The sequence below is a fragment of the Castanea sativa genome, chromosome 6 (assembly GCF_040712315.1).
Source record: "Castanea sativa cultivar Marrone di Chiusa Pesio chromosome 6, ASM4071231v1".
NCBI classification, from domain to species: domain Eukaryota; kingdom Viridiplantae; phylum Streptophyta; class Magnoliopsida; order Fagales; family Fagaceae; genus Castanea; species Castanea sativa.
In genome coordinates, this window is record NC_134018.1 from 61,856,947 (window position 1) to 61,876,085 (window position 19,139).

Below are 19,139 nucleotides of genomic sequence, written 5' to 3' on the forward strand. Positions count from 1 at the left end.
GGATTGTTACAATCTGCATAAAATTAGCTAGCTAGGCACATTTTCAAATTAAATAAACCAAAGGATGTTTAGATTTTTCTGCAAACATTTTACATTGATTCTTTAGCCACTTGTACACATCCGTATATATGTTTATTATATATGGCTCAATTAATTATGCCTTGGCAGGTAGGTTAGGTGCTCTGTTTTTTGAAAGGGCATTGCATGGTGTTTTTCAGCACGTAGAATAATTGAAAAAGAAATTCATTGTTTGTTAGATATTAACTGAGTAAAAGTTAGACCACAGCCTTTGTATTCCAATTTCTTTTCCACTTCCATTCACAACGAAAGATATAAGAAATAAAAAGTGGAAAAAAAATTCTAAGCATGCTAGCTAGTGACAGTGTTAATTTGGGAGTTTGTAAGAAAAATCAAATATATTTAACTTAATTATGAATCTATGATTTAGACCCTAACTTTTAAATTACGGCTTAGTCAATTTTAGTCTAATCTAACAATTAGGTCCAAATTAAAGTGATTAACTAATTAATATAAGCATGAATGATAACATAAACATCATATAAGAATATAAAATGAACAATCCATATAAAATCATAACATAACCATAACACATGGATATATATCGAAGCAGAAACCTTACCAAGTGTAAAACCTCTTTGCAGTATCACTACCAAAAACGGTCAACTAAAATGGATAGTTGTAGCACAATTTACTCACAAAACATTCCAAGCAATGTATTAAAGATGATAGGTGTACTTGAGTCTTCTAAGTTCCTGCTTGCAACTAAATCCAAAAGTCCTTTATCTACTCTAGTGTCTGGATCTGCAATTGGGCTCCAATTACAACTTCAAGCCATCATGACTAATTATGGGTTACTCCAATGGTTTCCAATCACCAATTAACTTACACAACTATAAGGTAGTGTAGAAAATGAAGGACTTCTTAATCTCCTCTTATAGTCCATGGCTTTGTAGAGAGGGAGAAGGTCAATGATGTTCTAGGGTTTAACTTGGTCCTCTGACACTTTAATTGGGAATTTTTTGGTGTCAAATTTCGTGGGAAATGAGGCTTAATTAGATGGGCGAAGGGCAGGCATTGCAAATAAACTCATAACAAATTTCTCTCAGGTTTCGGCATTTTTGTTTGATAAAGTGTTTGCAAACTATTAGGTGAATATCTAACTGTTTTTCAAAATTTGATTTTGCCAAACACTTTTGCTTGACTCTCCTAGCTCCACCGAGAATTTTAAGAGCATCTCCAATAGACTAGTTAAAGCCATTTTTTGGAGAGCAAATCCAAAACAAAAAAAACAAAAAAACAGTTCCAATAGACTCTCTAAAAGGAAAAAATTTCCAAAATTTTTTTGGAGTTACTACAATAGCTCTCTTGACTTAGAGAGCACCCTAGCAATTCCAAATAAATTTTTCTCCTTTAAAAAATCAAACAACTCAATAAAAAAAAATTCTTTCTCCCTTATAGACTCAAATGTCTCACATAATCAAAACACAAATCACAAAACACAAAACACAAAACACAAATCAAAATCTATTTCTTATTATAACAACAAAGTTAAATCAGAACAAGAAAATAAGGGAAAAAAAAAAGTCAAGCCAATCTGACCCAGTTTGGCGGTGGGGAGGAGGAATAGTGGTAGTGGGGAGGCGGACTAGGCGTTGTTGCTTGGTGAACACCGATCTCCGCCGGCTTTGTCCTTCCAATGACACTTGATCTCCACCGGCCTTCTCCCCCTCTCTCTTTGCTACATTCTTTCTCCCTCTCTCCCTTTTATGTTTTCTTTGATGTGATAAAGGTGTAACTGTGAAGTAAATAGAATAACATGTCTCAATTTCTTCTCTCTTTTTTTTTGTTGATAAAAAGAACAGTTGAAATTGAGTAATCAATTTTTTTTTTTTTTGTTGAGAAACTAAGTAATCAATTGGGTGGAAAATGTGTGGTCTTTAAAATTAGTAGCTTGAAATAAAATTGAGTTAATACCTTGGTTTTTAATATTAGATAGGTTTCTTTTTTTGAGAAAAAATAGAAAGAGATCATTAATTAATTAAAAGTTATTTAATTATTAAATAACAACAATAATAATAATAATCTATAAAAAAAAAAAAGTTGTGATAAATTTAATGCATAAATTTATTCCAAATTACATAGATTTGATAAATTTCAAGACTAATATAGATTTGATAAATGAAAAATAATGCAAGCATGAAAAATATTATCATTAAAAAAAACCATTGGAAAGTATGATTGTTGAAAATTTTAAAAATGTTACCATTGGGGGATTTAAAATTATAGTTATTGGGAATTAGAAAAATATAATAATTGGGAATACATAACGAAATATTAAAAAAAGATTAAAGAAAAAATAAATAAATAATATTTAAATGAGATTGAGAAAGGATAGAGAGCTTGTTGAAATGTGTATTTTAAAAAATAAGTAAGTAAAAAGTAAATGTCACAGTTCACTCTCTAAACAATACAAAAATTTAGAAAAATTGCCAGAAATGCTCTAAGCATACACTTTCAAACTTCTACTTAAGAGTTCGTTTGAATATAGTTGAAAGATGAAAAAATTGTAACAAAATAATTTTTAAATATGTACATAGTTGGGACTCATTTTTAATGAAAAAGTGGCTGAATAATGTATGAATAGTAAGTGCACAATGTAAACAGTAACTTCAGTCCCCTAAGCTGAAAAGTGTGCTAAAATAAAGAAAAAAGCTAAAACGCGTCTTTCCCAAAACGTGGAAGCAATAATTTTTATCCAAACATTACCTTAAAACCATATGAACCCAAGACAGCATTCAAAAACTACATCCAAAGTTGTCATGGAATTTGCCAACAATCCAAAGACTAACAATTTGCTTTCTGTCAACGTTTGAGTACTGGACTACTTGACACGACACATTTCTAAAATAAATCTAAAATAAATCATGTCCATCTCATATCCCATCTAACATTAATTCCAGTATACTGGAAATCTTGCCCGTAGATTTGGACAGTGGTAGAGTCTAAAATGAACTGTTCACAAGGTTGCTTAGTACACCATGGCAATTGAAGGCAGAATCCAAAGTTTTACTAAGAAAATTAACCAAAATATTTCAAACAGATTCAATCTCTTTTCTTACTTTTCTGTAAAATTAGTTCGAACAATTTTCAGATGAACTATCTCATATCTTTTCAAATGGAGCCAAATTTGAATCCAAAACAAAAATTCCAAAACCGTGACAATAATGTCTTCTCTTCTCTTCTCTCTCTTTTCTTATAATAGTAACACTGTCACAACTGATCACAACTCACAAGGTTGACAGCTTTTTAATATAGTAGAAACTATCAAACAATATATATATATATATATATATTAATTGTTTTTTGATATCAACAATATATATTAATTAGGGGGTTTCTCATTTGATGACAACATTACCTCTCTTTCCAATAAATTTACTGTTGGCATTCATTTTAGGCTGTAATTGAGACAGCTCTATATATATATATATATATATATATATATATATATATATATATATATATATATATATAAATATTAATTGTTTTTTGATATCAACAATATATATTAATTAGGGGGTTTCTCATTTGATGACAACATTACCTTTCTTTCCAATAAATTTACTGTTGGCATTCATTTTAGGCTGTAATTGAGACAGCTCACAAAGCATTTTGTGGCACTTCCCAAGCTGTCTCTTTACACAGCAAATAAATTTGAATTAAAAATGAGCTTCCCCTCTCATATGCTATAAAAATGAACCAGCCAAGCACAGGTTTGACATTGATAAACTTTGCAAACCCCAAAGACACAAACCTGCATGGCCACATACTACATGTGCTGTCTTTCTTTACTCCTCTCCCAACATTTTTGTGTAACCTCACCTACTTCTCTGTCAATGTCATTAAATTTCGAGACAGCAACTAACTAATACTTTCAGTCCCTTGGACCCTTTGCTCTGTACCTCCTAAGTAAAGATGGCAAAAAATTATGAAAAGAGTATTTATTTCATAGACAAATGTCGAGGAAATAGACGAAAAGTCTAGCTAGGACCAAGGCCAACTGTCCAATATCCGAGAGACCCCAACGTGATATAGATTTTTTCTTCTTTTTGTTTATATAGATTGATTATAGATCATGATTAAATTTTCACAAGCTATTATATAACTTTTTACTGCATATCTAACGTGACAGACTTGTTTAGTAAAGTATTGCTTACACATGAATTTACTATTTTTTATTTACTATTCACGCTTTTGCAGTCTACTATGTAACAATTATTACAAAGAAGCCATGTAATAGTTTGTGATAATTTTTTTCTTTTCCTTCCCACAAATATTAAATTAGACAAAGTTGAGAGTGCATGACTGGATCGACCTTATAAATGATAATCAAAAACTTTACATGTATGCCTCCTTGTCCTTGTCTCGTGTTCAGCCTTGATTTACTCAATTATTTAATATCTTTGGGAGGAGCCTCTTCTCCTATATATTCCTACTACGAAAGTCTCTTAATATTTTATTATCTTTGTGGATGATTATTCTCCTTATATATAGTTTTATCTTATGAAATGTATGTTTAAAGTGCTTGATATTAATTGCAATTTCACAAAAATGATTGCTACACAATATTCCAAAAAAATTAAAATATTTCGTTCTGACAATTAGGGACGGAGCCAACATTGGACTAGGGACAATAACCCTTTTTAAAAAATATTATTTTGTGTACTAAATTTAGCTATTTTTTCTATAAAATTAAATTTTGCTTCCCTAAAATAATATCATCAATTCATTTAAGAGTAATGTCATACTCAAAAACTTTTTTACAACATTTTTTTTAGCAAATTCTTATTGATTCGCATATAGGCTCACCACTCATATTATTTTTTTATTTACCAGTAACTATATATCACATCAGTAATTTATAATAATAATAATTAAAAGCTTATAGTTCTACCATTTTCCTCATTTTAGTGACCATGAAAATATTTAAAGATCTAAAATCTAAAACAAGGCATACAAGGCCAAAAAAAAAAAAAAAAAAAAACTCAATAACAAAAATTACCAATAGTAAAACTAAAAAAAAAAAAAAATTGAGCTCAATTAACTAGTTTTATTCAAAATAAACAGTCCCGCCCTTTAAAAAATTCTAAACAAAAACAATTTTTTTCTTACTCGCAAAAAAAAAAAAAAAAAAAATATATATATATATATCTAAGTAACTAAATAGTAGCAGAGTCAAAGGTAAAGTCACCCTCCATAACTCAAAGTTCTTACTTCGTTCCTATTGATAATGTCATGGAAAACAAACAAATTAATTTTATCAATCTCTTGAATGCTCATGGGAATCTATCTCATGGTTATTGTCTTGGGACATCCAAGATAAATGGTTTAGCTGAACATAGGAGTGCCAAAATCTAACACAACCTACAAACCCGACACGACTTACCATTTATAAACAGATCATGAGTTAAGGTTAAACAAATCATAGGTTAAGGCTAAACGGATTCGAGTCATATTCTAGTCAATACGGCTGGCTTGTTTAATAAATGGATGTATCATGTTTGTGTTCAACATGTGAACTCGTCTGACCCGTTTAAACTGTTTAAGTTATAAATGTATTAAATTTTTTTATTATTACTGTTATTATTACTTAATTTTTTGTTGTAATTATATTTTTATTACTATATTTATAGTTGTAATTGTATTTTAATTTAGATATATGAAAATTGATAATGGGCTATAAAGGTTAGGTATAACCTATTAATCAAATAAGTTATAAAACGAGTCATTTGTATTGACATTTAAATGATTTGTTAATTAAACATGTTAAACGTACTGTGTTAAGTCAACCTGTTTAATAAACTGGTCAGGTTAGGGTTAAGAATTTTTGAAACGTCTACTAAACAAAGTTGGGTTCAAGTTAACCTATATAGCCAAGTACTTATGGCTTGACACGACACAAATCCGACTTGCAGACACAAATTGCCACTCCTATCTAAACATAAACAAATAAAGCATCAACAAATACTCACTTTTGATCGTACCCTAATCATCTCAGACTCTATACTCAAATCATTATGGGTGAAGTTTACATAACTACAATCTGTTCCGTGAGTCAGATTCCTTAATTCTTGATATGATGACTCCCTACATATTTCCCTACATGTGATCTTCTGGGAAAACACATCTTTCTCCTAACCTATCCAAGTTCCACATCCCTTGTATCCTTCTCCTCTCTTTAGAAATTCTTTCACTGAAGACCTTTCATCTTCTATAGATGGCCATCACACATCGATGTCCTATGAGGAACCTCATAGCTCCCATGTTCCATCACACCCTACTCAGATAAAAGCATCTCCTTGCTATCTCACAAACAATCATTGCTATTGTGCCCTTGTTACACTTCATGAACCTCACTAATATCCCAAGGCTTCTTCCAACTGTACATGGCAAATTGTCATGGCAAAAGAATTTAATGCTCATCTTCAAAATCAAACTTGAGATCTCATTGAGCTGCCTCTAAGAAAGTTTATAGTTGGCTATAATGGGTTTATAAGATTAAAACTCGATCACTTAATGGGACTTAGAACATGCACAAGGCTTGACTTGTGGCTAAAATTTTCACCTAGGAGTATTGCATATACTATATGATGACGTTTTCTCTTATTACTTGACTTACCTCAGTCTGGTCCCTTCTTAACGAAAAAATGAATTCCTTAATGGCAACCTTACTAAAGAAGTCTTCATGTAAATTCCTCTTAACTATAAGGTGGAGTTTGGATTGCACTGAAATTATTTCTCTCCCCTTTTTCTGTGGGTTCCATGCACTGTTCACAGAACCCGCAAGTATGAATTTCAGCAAATCTAACTTTAAAACTACGTCCCATGGTATTATTCACACATTTAAAAATTATTTCGCTATAGCTTACAATGTTTTTAGTTTTCAGCAATAAGTAGTATCTAAACAGACCCTAAGTGTTCATCGTTAGTCTATTTTTGCAAAACTTTTTATAGCCTCAAACTCAAAACAGACCCTTTGAGCTTGGTTTGCCAAATTTAGTTGGATCATGTTAATAGGTGCCCTTAGGAAAATTGTTAGTAAACCATATTAGAAAGTTTTAACATCACTTGCATGAAAAATATAAAAAAAATTTGTCAAAAAAATTAATTATTTTATCATTTTCCCATAAAATGTTTATAAAAATAGTTTTTAAACTGATGTCCTTAAAGCATCCATTAACATTTCCTAATTTAGTTTTATAATTTTATAAATCGACTTCTCTTTCAATCCTTATGACTTTGCCCTTTATCTTCGTCTCATAGATGAGGGTGTTACTTTATTTGTATTATATGTTAATGACATGATTATTACCGAAAATGATCATGTATGGTTTAGGAAACTCAAGCTATTACTCAACCATCACCTCATAACAAAGGATTTGATAACTCAAGCTATGACATGATTTGGTAACTCTTAGCTATATTTTTGGTCACGAGGTCATGTGTTCTAATAACAGTTACTATCACTTTTAAGAAAAATATGCCTATGATCTCATCTCTTGTGTGGGACTCGCTAATTGTAAACTTGTTGACATGCCTACTGACATAACTATCAAGCTTTGTGTCATGATCACGAATGGCAAGACTTTTCATGATGCTACAGGCAATGAATTGGCAATCTTGTATTCTTAAGTCTTAACCGTCACCTATCTTGACATTTCTCATGTTATGAACCTCATCAGCCGGTTTATGTCTGCTCCATGCTTTGTTCACTTTGTTATTGTTCTCCGCATCATGCACTATCTCAATGGCATACATTTTTATGGGATTTTGTTCCTTTCTAATTCTACGATTGATTTAGGACTACAGACCTAGTTTAATTCTGACTAGGCAAAGGACTTGCTAATCATTGTTCAACCACTGGATATGCAACTTGCTAGGCGATGCATTGATTTCTTGGTAAAGATTCGGAACCTTGAGGGTGAGATGGAATGTTAGATCTATTACGGTTCAAAAGCCTAAATTTGTTGTAAAGCCCACGTCCCTGTAAGTCTATACTTGCAAGACAAATAACCTAATCCCACTAGTATTACAATATGATCAGATTAGATCTTTCTATAAATATTTGATGTACAGTATTGCTGTGTGGATACCAAATTCAATTTGCTCCCTCTTATCGAGTCCACTAGGCAGCTTAAATTTTACCAAGTTAAAGCTAGTACTATATATTGTTGAAATATGAATCTATGATGTTCGAATTGGGACCCGATCATCTTATTTCAATCTATGATGTGCTATAATCAGCTTAATAAATTAGGGAAATGTTAAAAAAACTCTTTTAAGAGTATTGGTTTAGAATCTATAATTAGAAACATTTTATGAAAAAATGACAAAATAATTAATTTTGTTAACAAATTTTTATATATCTCATGAAAAATGTTTTGATTTTCCTTATATGATTTATTAATTAACAATGTTAACATGACCCAATAAATTAAATGGGTCACATAAATAGAGGAAAGGGAAGTTCTTTTCTTTTTCTTTTTTTTTTTTTTCTTTTTTTAAAGGGAGGAAAAGGATAAGTTCTTAAAACATCTGTACTTCTAATAATATAAGTAATTGCACCCATAAAAGATTTGTAGTTGTCATCTTTAACACTGCTTTGGTGAGATATAATGTGGACCTTACAAATTTAAACGTCGTCACCAACTTTCAGCACTCAACGTAACGATATTCCTTCCTTACGTATGTCAATACTCGTAAGAAAGTCACATAACAGATTTTTTTTTTGGTTAGTTGTTTGAAAATTTTTATTCCCCATTTTTTTTTTCTATCATATCGGCTATTTCATTAAAAATTTAGCCTTTTCTTCAGAAATAAATTTAGCTCGTCTTGTATTTGCTTCAAAGTTTTATTAGTACTGTTAATTAGTCTTTAGGTCATGCCATATATATATATATGTATGTATGTATGTATGTATATCCAGATATCCTTTTTTTTTTTTTTAATATATATATATCGGGTCTTGCCTTATCTATCTGCTTATACTTACCCCTGGCATTTTTGCATCTATGAATTGTTTTTGTGATGATATTTACCAAAAGTCAATTATTTTCTGAAGGCTTTAGCTTTCATGCATTCTATAAGTGCAGGATGGGACAATGGGATTTTTTTTTTTTGGTTCCACATTTTATATTCATGTTTTCCAATTTTTAATTATGTATAAGCTTAAGGCTTAAGCTCTCACTAGATTCACTAGATTCCTTAAAAAGGAGACATGCAATTATTAGCCGAAGCTCAGCTCCACTACTATTAGCAAGAGTGACAACTTATATGCATCCAGAGCCAAAATTAACCCACACCAGACGAGACAATCAACCTCAATACATAATTTACCGTGGAAGACATAAATATTATATCAGAGGAATAGCTAGTAGTGTTAGGCAAAGCTGATTGGAATGCTTGGCTGGAGTTTTAAACCCAAGCACTATTGTAGCAATTGAAGTAGTAAATGGTAGGAGTAAATGCTCCTGCAACACATCAACTAACCACACCCTCCTTCACCTGCTTGTATTAACTTCACCGTGTCTAGCCTTTATATTTACCACTTCCTTGTCTCGAACACTCCCATCCTGCACTTTCCCTCTTTCCCTTCAGTCTTAGTTCTTTGGAAGCACACAGAGATGGAGAGGCAGACAAGCAAGTTTAGTTCCATGTTCACATGGACTTTGGTCGCTGCATTGCTCTCTCAGAACTTGGTGATGCATGTAGTGTCAACAAGCTTTGAAGATCAGAAGAACTACTTCTACTTCCCTCCAGTCGACCCACATCTCCCCGGAGGTATATCTTTCTCTTACATCCTCACACACAGGGACAAGATTTGGTGCTATTGATTACTCTTTATAGAATATTAAAGTGTTTTTGGTATAAAATAACTGTAGTTAAGTAAAGTCAAAACATTTCCCTTCAAGATGGCTAGCTTTTCGAGTAAAAAGTCTTCAGCTACTATGCTTTACTAGAGCTTAGCCACAGTCAATGTAAAGGCCCTACCAGAAATATATTGCATCAAGCTTATTGTCACTGATTATTTATCAAGTAGAATTTCTTCAGCTTCTATGCTTTACTAGTGTGTTCTGTGTAAGCACAGTCAACATGATGGCCATGTTTCTAGCAGTATGTCACTTTTTATTTGGTGATTATATCAGAAATATATTGCATCAAGCTTAAAGTTACTCGAATTATAATATTTTCACTCTCATCCCACAATCTGCACTGCATTTATTACAGGTAGTCCCCCGATTACAGGTAGTCCTCCAATTACAGGTAGTCCTCCCTATGTAAGCACACCACCACCAGATGGAGGCTATGGAGGCACACCACCTTCTTATGGAAATCCACCACATGGAGGCACACCACCTTCTTATGGAAATCCACCACATGGAGGCACACCACCTTCTCATGGAAATCCACCACATGGACACGGAGGCCACAGCCCAAAACCACCAAGCCCTTCAAATTGTGGAACCCCCCCACATCATCATGATCCAACACCATCTCCTCCTTCAGGAGGTGGTGGTTACTACAATTCCCCACCAACTTCAGGAGGTAGCCCCCCAACACCAATCATCGAAACCCCGCCAGTCACCACCACCCCACCAAGCCCCCTCGTACCTACACCTCCATACCTCCCTGATCCTAATTCACCCATCATTGGTACTTGCACGTAAGTTACTATATTTAGTACCTGCACGAATATACACGAAATATACTAATGGTCACTAGGTTAACAATGCCGTGGATATTTGTTGATTTGCAGTTACTGGAGGACTCACCCAGGAATTATCTGGGGTCTGTTAGGCTGGTGGGGAACTATGGGCAATGCATTTGGTGTGACTAGCGTTCCAGGGTTTGGAGCACACCTCAGCTTGCAGCAAGCACTTTCCAACACAAGAACTGATGGGCTTGGGGCACTATATAGAGAAGGGACTGCTTCCTTGCTCAACTCCATGGTGAACAATAGATTCCCTTTCACAACAAAGCAGGTCAGGGATAGTTTTGTGGCAGCACTCAGCTCAAACAAGGCCGCAGCAGCTCAGGCTCATCTTTTCAAGCAGGCAAACGAGGGCAAACTCAAGCCCAGAGACTAGAAGTATTTGATTCATCAGTTTGTGAAAGCATTTTATCTTAAGACTCTAGCAGTGTGGTTTTATTTAGGATTTGTGTCTTCTAAGTATCTTATTATATCTGTGATGTCATAGCATGTTAAGATGGATACCATGTGAACAATTTTTATGCTCAGCTTATGTTTTCTTAGTTATAAATAAATTCAAGTTTTAGTTTGAATTTAATATTTTCATTGAACTAGAACTCTGAGTGTGTGTCTCTCTATATATAGCCCATCAAAGTCACTAGTCTCACCTATAAACCGGTAAGTTAGTGTAAGTAATATTGTTTGAGTGTTTTTAATATATGTGTGGGTGAAAAAGTTTGTTGAAATGTGTGTAAAGTTATTTAAAATGTGTTATAATTGAGCTGCCAAACAGCCCTTAAATTCAAATTTGGGGAGCAATTTAATTTTTTGCAAATCACACCACGCTTCAGGCTGCTAAATCAACAGGAAACTAAAGCATTTCTTTTGCAAAATAATTTAAAAAAAAAAAAAAATAGATGTAGCTGTGGTGTCATACATGAAGTGCATGCATTACAAGTGCTAGCATGACAAGCACATTTCTCATAAAAGCAGTGTCCACTTTTCAAAAGACCAATATTTACAACATTCTTTTTCAAAACTACACAGAGCCATCTTAGCTGATATCCAAAGCAATGGCAGCATAGTGGCATGATAAATACACTGAAGGGAGTATCTCTATGATGACAGCTAAAAGGAAAATTTAGACTCAGGCATAGGTATGCATTAGCATCTAAAACAGCATTAGGAAAGCCATTAATTACCCATTCAAGTTCTCTAAGCAGCTTGGGGATAAGAAAGTCCTAAGATTCAGGTCACTAATGCTATACGGTGCTAGCAAAACTAAATATCTTAGCGTTATTAAATCATAAAATAGTTACCACATAACTCATGTGTCAGCTTAGAATTCAGTAGGTTCTGGTCTCCATATCCTTATTCATAATTTCCACGGTTTTAAGACAACGTTCATTATATCTTGACTGTAAATAAACAGTAAATTCTCCTTCAATAAAGATGTGAGGAACATAACATAACAAAGAACTTACAAAATGAAAATACAAGCCTTTATCTGTCAAAATATCCATCTTATTTATAACTACAACTCCCACCATTTGGTGGGTGAGGGAAGGCAGAGAACAGAAGGTGGGGGGTTTTGATTTCCAGCGGCACAATGCTACTAGTTATGCAAAGATGATTAAATTAGCATAAAAGATTTTAATATCCTTCAAATGAAGATAGGATTTCAGCTATAAGATGCAAGAATGTAATAATTTTGCTTCATTAACATCTCACTGAACTCTAATATAGGCTTGCAGCAGTTTATGGATATTAGAGCTATCTAATGAAGGGTCCCAACAACAGTTTGAATCTTTTGAATGGAGGTTGTATGATGTGAACCCAATTCATATATACAATGTGCTAATAATTTCAATTCGATGATGATTCAGGACTTTTCTTATAACAATAATAATGTGGATAATTTCTCTGTTTTTCTCTACTGTTATATATATAAAAACCAACCATGAACAAAATTCTCTACGCCAACAGAAACAAATTTGAACAACTCAAAGAAGGGTAGATAAATTGGTTCCCTGCTATAGACATCTTTACCAAAATAGAACCATTAGCAAGCAAACAATACGATTGAAGTGAAAAGATTAATTTCACTACTGGTCATGTGTTAAAAAGAACTCCAAATTAAACCATAACAGTTTATAGATCCTCAATCTTTTGTTAAATATAAATAAAATGCATGCGTAGATCAAAATAGTTTCCCATCACAACACATCTGACATATCTACAGAGAACAGATGAGGTAATTTAACATAACAATAAATGCATATCAACCAAACTAACAAGACAACAAAAGAAAGGAAATATCTCGTAATAATGGAATGACACATTTACAATTTCTTCAAATATAGAGTGGTCCCAGATTGGAATTCTTCTAATGGCTAATGCAATGCTTCATTAGATCTAGATTGAGACCATGATTCTAGTTCTTTTTCATTTCCTTTTTGCTTTTTCATTTCTTTTAATGTGGGGGAGGTGGTGAGGAAGAGGGCTAATTTGATGGAAAACCATGATTCAGTGGCACTAAATGCTTTCTAGGTGCAGCAAAAATAAAATAGCAGCAAACTAGTTATAATCTGAAAAACATTATTTCACATCAACAGATATGAAAATTTGGCGAGTGGAACCCTCAAGTTGGTATCCAGAAAAATCAGCTGAATGGAAGTTAATTGAATAAAATACTTGATATTTACTTATAATCAAGAGAGAAAGCCAAAAGAACAGAGAGCTGGAACGCAAGTTATGAGAATCGCATGGGTATATTGAGGAATATTTTAATGGGACACAACCACCACAGAGGAGCATGAGAATTCCTAACCTTGATGTAGCAAATTCTATTAAAGCATAACATCAATAATAAATAAGAGATGTCCTTTACAAAGCCATACCATGTTTGGTCAATATGTATTATGTACCTAGGCCCTAGTGTACTAAGTATGACATTAATTCCCAACTGTACCCTGTTGTGGTTGGTAAAGAAAGGAAGGTGGTGTGAAGCTGTCAAATTCAATTTTTTTTCAAATTCAATCAGAATCCTACTGATATAACTGATAGTCATTATCACACAAATTTCAGAACTTACTAAAATACTTCAAGGAAAACATTACTGAAAAAAAAAAAAAAAAAAGGGAGATTCTTCTGTCATCATGAAAGAATCCACGGAAGTGTTCAATCTTCATTTGTTTTTACAATAAGACCTAAACCAGTTCCAATTGATTGCTGAAATTTCATGCATACAAATGTAAATCTTGATTTATGTTCTTGACTTAGTTTTTAAATAGAGTAAGCATGATCTGTTACTCAAAGAATCAATAAACTATATGATCTCAACTTTCTAATCAAGCTGATTATAAGGTTCTGTATAACCTCCGGTATTAACAATTTGCCTCTTCACTATCTCACACTGATGGAGGCCATAACCTCTCCCTTCTCATCACGAACAATCACACCAAACCCCGTTGCTCTGGACTCCTTGAAAATAGCAGCATCGAAATTTTAAGGAGATTTGGTGTTGGGGGAAACCACCAAGACAACAACTGTTGTAGAGCTGGTCTTGAATTATATTGTTGCACACAATGAAGCTCCTCAAGGATATGTCCCTAGCCCAAGCATTGAAAGTCTGGCTGTTGTAATTCAGTTCCGCAAGTCACTGCATTTTGTCGGTCATAGATGACCCATGTCAGTACTAGAAACAACTCCAATTCCGAAGGTTCAAGGGGAGTAATCAGCTCTTCCACCAGTTGAAGCATGTCCTCTTGACCATGGGAACACTTCATCTTGGGCAGCTCTGTCCCACAAAGCATGAATTTGTAAATTCTCCATGGAAGATTAATTTGCTTCTAATTCGCAAATTCACCTATTGAAGACTTATTTTATGGGACCGATAAGTAATGTTCAATTGAAGTAAGAGTCATGTGGTTTTAAAGGTCTAGTTATATGCGTCTTAGGGAAAACATTTTTTAATTTGGGTTTTTATTTAATAAATTATGGTCAATTTTGTAGTCGGGCAAAACTATAATTTCAACAACTGTTGCCAATTAAGGGTATTTAAAAAATTTATATGTCTACAATTTTTTTAAGATCCTAAGTATCTTAGGTTTTAGTTTCTTTTAAGTCCAGGTTAGTTTTTTTATTAGGTTTTTAGTTTACTAGTTAAATTAGAAGTCCTAAGAGCTAAAAGGTTCTACCTAAATTTTTGTTAGGAAGCTATTTTACTATTTTATCTACCTACCTTTTTTCTATCCCCATCATCCAACAGCAGAAACCCACAGCTACAACAAGCAACAAAAAGAAAAAGATAAAAATGAAAATTCTCACAGCCTCCCAAACCACCACCAGACACAGTGCTGCAACCCAAAATAGTACCACTTAAAATATTGTCCAAGGCAAATATATCCATCAAATTCAACACACATAGAACAAGGAATTGATGTCAGCATATCTAGTTCACTTACTGAATATTCTTCATAGAAAAATGACTGATTCAACACTGGATATTGAATCTCTTTACACCATTCTAATAAAATCCTGCCCATCAATTTACATGTTCAACATGGATTTTTAATTTGGACAAGTATGGAAATTTAAATTGTATCCTCCTAAATCAGAGCAATCATGCCAAGATCCTATTAAAGCAATAGAGACTATTGTAGTTCCATAACATATTGAATAATAAAGCATTTACATTCAATACTGTTTTACTTCCCATGGATAGCATAATTTACATTCAGTTAGTTAATAATTCATTTGATTTTAATTATTAGGGAAAGAAAAACTATACAAAATCTCAAGTGACTTTCATTTTCCCTAAAAACAACCCAAGCACTTTATGCATGATGAGTTGAAGTGTCAAATTTATATATATATATATATATATATATATATATATATATATATATATATAATAGAAATTTTATTCTAACTTAATTTAAGTGTAGCCCTTGCAGCCTTATTCTTTCAGCCCACAAAAATTTAGTACTTATGAAATGACCATCATCCTAAGGGTGCATGAGTCGTGGTGGTTATTATTTGACACATATGTAACTCTAATATGTGTACTTTTTTTTTTTTTATGAACCTCTAAATATGAATACATGTTATCACAAAAGCAAAATTGTTTTCTTTTTGAAAAAGAATTTGAAAGAGAGAGAAAAAAAATTAGTAGAGAATGAGGTGGGCCTTTTTCTGCCTCTGGATTCTTAGTCTATCAGGTGTCTTTCATCTATATTTAAATAGGAGAAAACGATAGGGGAGCCAAACTCTTAAACATAATTCAATAAACTCGTTTACTATGATTTGCCAAAATAGGACCCAAAATCATTAATCCATCTAAACGTAAATGAATGAATGAATATATATATATATATATATATATATATATATATATATATATATATATAAAGGGATTTTCGATCATTGGGAAAATCAGTCAAATTTGAAAATTGGAACGATAAATTTGACATGTTTAGAAAGTAGACATCACAAGCTTTTCAACAACATCACAAACCAAACAGAGGTAAAAAAAAGGCCAAAAATTATGTTCGTAAAAATATGACAAATCATGGGAAACCAATAAAAAGAAAGTCCAAAATCAGGTTTTTGTATCAACTTTGCACACAAATTTCTTATTGCTCATTAAAAAAAACATTTAAAAAATTTGGTACTTTCTTAAACTAGAGATGATTATCTACATCTTGGAAAAAATGTATCTCAAGACAATGTTTGGATTGTTAGAAATCACTTGTGCAAATACGACAAAACCAACTTTGAGAATTTTTCCCATTTGTTCCACCCAACTTTAGAGATGCATAACTTTTGGCACACTACGCCAAACTGCAAATAGTTGGGACTTTCAAAAGGTGCTTTGCACGAGCTTTCCAACAATAGCCAGAACACAAAAATCAAAACTCAAGACAAACATTCAAATAAGCATGCAAAGATGGTACTTTATGTACAATCCCAGCCTAATTCATGATTAATTTTATAGATTTATATACTTATTATTAGCTTAATTACCTTTCTTTTTTTTTTTTGAGAAACCAGCCAATAAGGCTACTTAATTAAAAATGAAAAAGTCCAACAAATAGTAGTTATACAGATACGGAGGAACAGACTCCAACCAAACCACTACAGGACTAGACAACCTAGCTCTCTTAGCCAAGGCATCAGCTAAAGCGTTACCTTGCCTATACACATGAGAGAAAGAAAAGCTCTGAAAAGAACTAGCAAACATTAAAATGTCATGAATAATATGACCACAAGACGAATGTAAAAGAAGTCTATTACTAATAGCTTGAATGGAAGACTTCGAGTCACCCTTAAAGACAACATTGCGAAGACCAAGTTCCCGAACAAACAGAACTGCACGCCTAGCTGCCAAAGTTTCAAGAGTAAAAACAGAATCAGGAATGGGAACTTGCTCTGCCAAAGCTGCAACCACCTTGCCATGCTCATTCCGAACAGCCACTCCAATACCCGTTGCTCTTAAATCCTCAAAAATTGCCTCGTCAAAGTTCGCCTTCACAAAACCCGCATCAGGAGGCTTCCATTGAGGTCTTTGTGCACGAATTTTCTTGCTAGGACAACGCCTGACCTGCTGAAACTCCTGCAGATGACGACGCGCCACACTAGCAACCTTATTCAGCGGCCATACCACCTCTCCAATCCTCAACTTATTCCGGTGATTCCATTGAGTCTAGCAAGTCATCGTAAAAACCTCAGAGTTCAGCGAGGAACAAAACACTAGCTCAATCAGGCCCCTAAACGACTTGACCCTGGAAAATTCAGAAGGTAAAGTCGGGAAACAAGAACCCCACACAGAACAGATAGCCTCACAAGACCAGAGAACATGAAGAACTGATTCCTCCCCTACATGACAGTTACAACAAACCGAGGAAGGAACAATTTTCCGCTTATGTAGATTAAGCATAGTTGGGATGGAATTTGTACAAGCACACCAAAGGAAAAATTTCACCTTATTTGGAATAGTTAACTTCCAAAGGCTATTCCAAAACTTATTCTGTCCAGCTATATCCGAAGATGAAGCCAACTCATTTTCTTGCAAATCACATAGCAAATGGTAACTTGTACAAACCTAATACATACCAGTCTGAGATGGAGGCCAAAACAAAAAATCCTTCTAAGCAAAATGGCAAACCGGAATGGATTTAATTAGTTGCGCTTCAGAGGGTCTGAAAATCGAGTCCGCCAAATTTGTGTTCCACCACCGAGAGTCATGATCAATCAGCTAGTCCACCATGGCTTCTTCTGACAAAACAAAAACAGGGGAAAGAACTCTACCTGAGTGGGTACCAAGGAGCTAGGAATCTTTAAAAATCTTTACCGAGGACCCATCGCCTATCCTCCATCGAGCACCTAACAAAATCACTTTATGAGCTTTGAGAATTCCCCTCCAAGCATACGACCCTGAACCCACCTTGGCATCAAATATGGAACCCGTAGGGAAATATTTTGTCTTGAACACCATATAAAATAAGGACTCCGTATCATGGACCAATCTCCAAACTTGCTTAGCTAACATGGCTTCATTAAACTTACCCAACTCCCGAAAACCAAGACCCCCTTTTGATTTTGGTAGACATAGAATATCCCACTTTGATATTTTGATGTTATAAAAGATTAGGCTCTATTTTTAATGATATAGAAAGAAGTTTTTAAAAGGTAAGGGTACATATATATAATTTTTTTTTTTTTTTTGAGAAAGAAACCGGTAACTTCTATAAAATTAAGGCTTAAAATCAGCTAATACAAAAGATGAAATATCCATTGGATAAGAATCCAACCAAACTAAAATAGGAAAACAAAGTCTAGCTCTCTGGGCCAAGGCATGAGTTGCCGCGTTACCCTGCCTACATATATGAGAGAAAGAAGTACTCACAAAGGAGTTTACAATGCATAAGATATCTCGAATAAGATGACCATCCGAGACAAGATCCCAACCACCCCATTTGAGGGCTTTCATTACCTGCTCTGAGTCCCCTTCAAAGATCACCATGTCAAGACCAAGTTCAAGGGAAAAGAGAGCAGCACGTCTGGCAGCCAGCAGCTCCAGTGCTTCCACAGAGGGAGGCTTTTTGATCTTCTCCGCCATAGTCGCCTTGACCTCGCCATTGGAATTGAGTACAATCACCCCAACACCAACTTCATCAGATTCCCCAAACATTGCCCCATCAAAGTTAATTTTCCAAACATCCCCAGCAGGCGGGCACCAACTTTTGGGAGCAGCAGTCCGAACTGTGGTGGAGCAATGGGTCAGGGATTTAAAATCACGAAGGTAGTCGCGCGCAAAGCCAGCTATCTGACCCAATGGCCGTGTATGTTCATTCAGTCTGATCTT

At 33.9% G+C, this 19,139-nt stretch overlaps 1 protein-coding gene across 1 annotated transcript; it reads left to right on the forward strand.

Annotated features, from left to right (window-relative positions):
- The first annotated feature begins 9,650 nt into the window (after window positions 1-9,650).
- On the forward strand, window positions 9,651-11,364 carry LOC142640570 (uncharacterized). Its single transcript, XM_075814731.1, has 3 exons — window positions 9,651-9,861; window positions 10,309-10,744; window positions 10,838-11,364. The coding sequence occupies exons 1-3, from the start codon at window positions 9,705-9,707 to the stop codon at window positions 11,166-11,168; spliced, it is 924 nt and encodes a 307-aa protein (XP_075670846.1). The 5' UTR covers window positions 9,651-9,704; the 3' UTR covers window positions 11,169-11,364.
- Window positions 11,365-19,139: the final 7,775 nt, after the last annotated feature.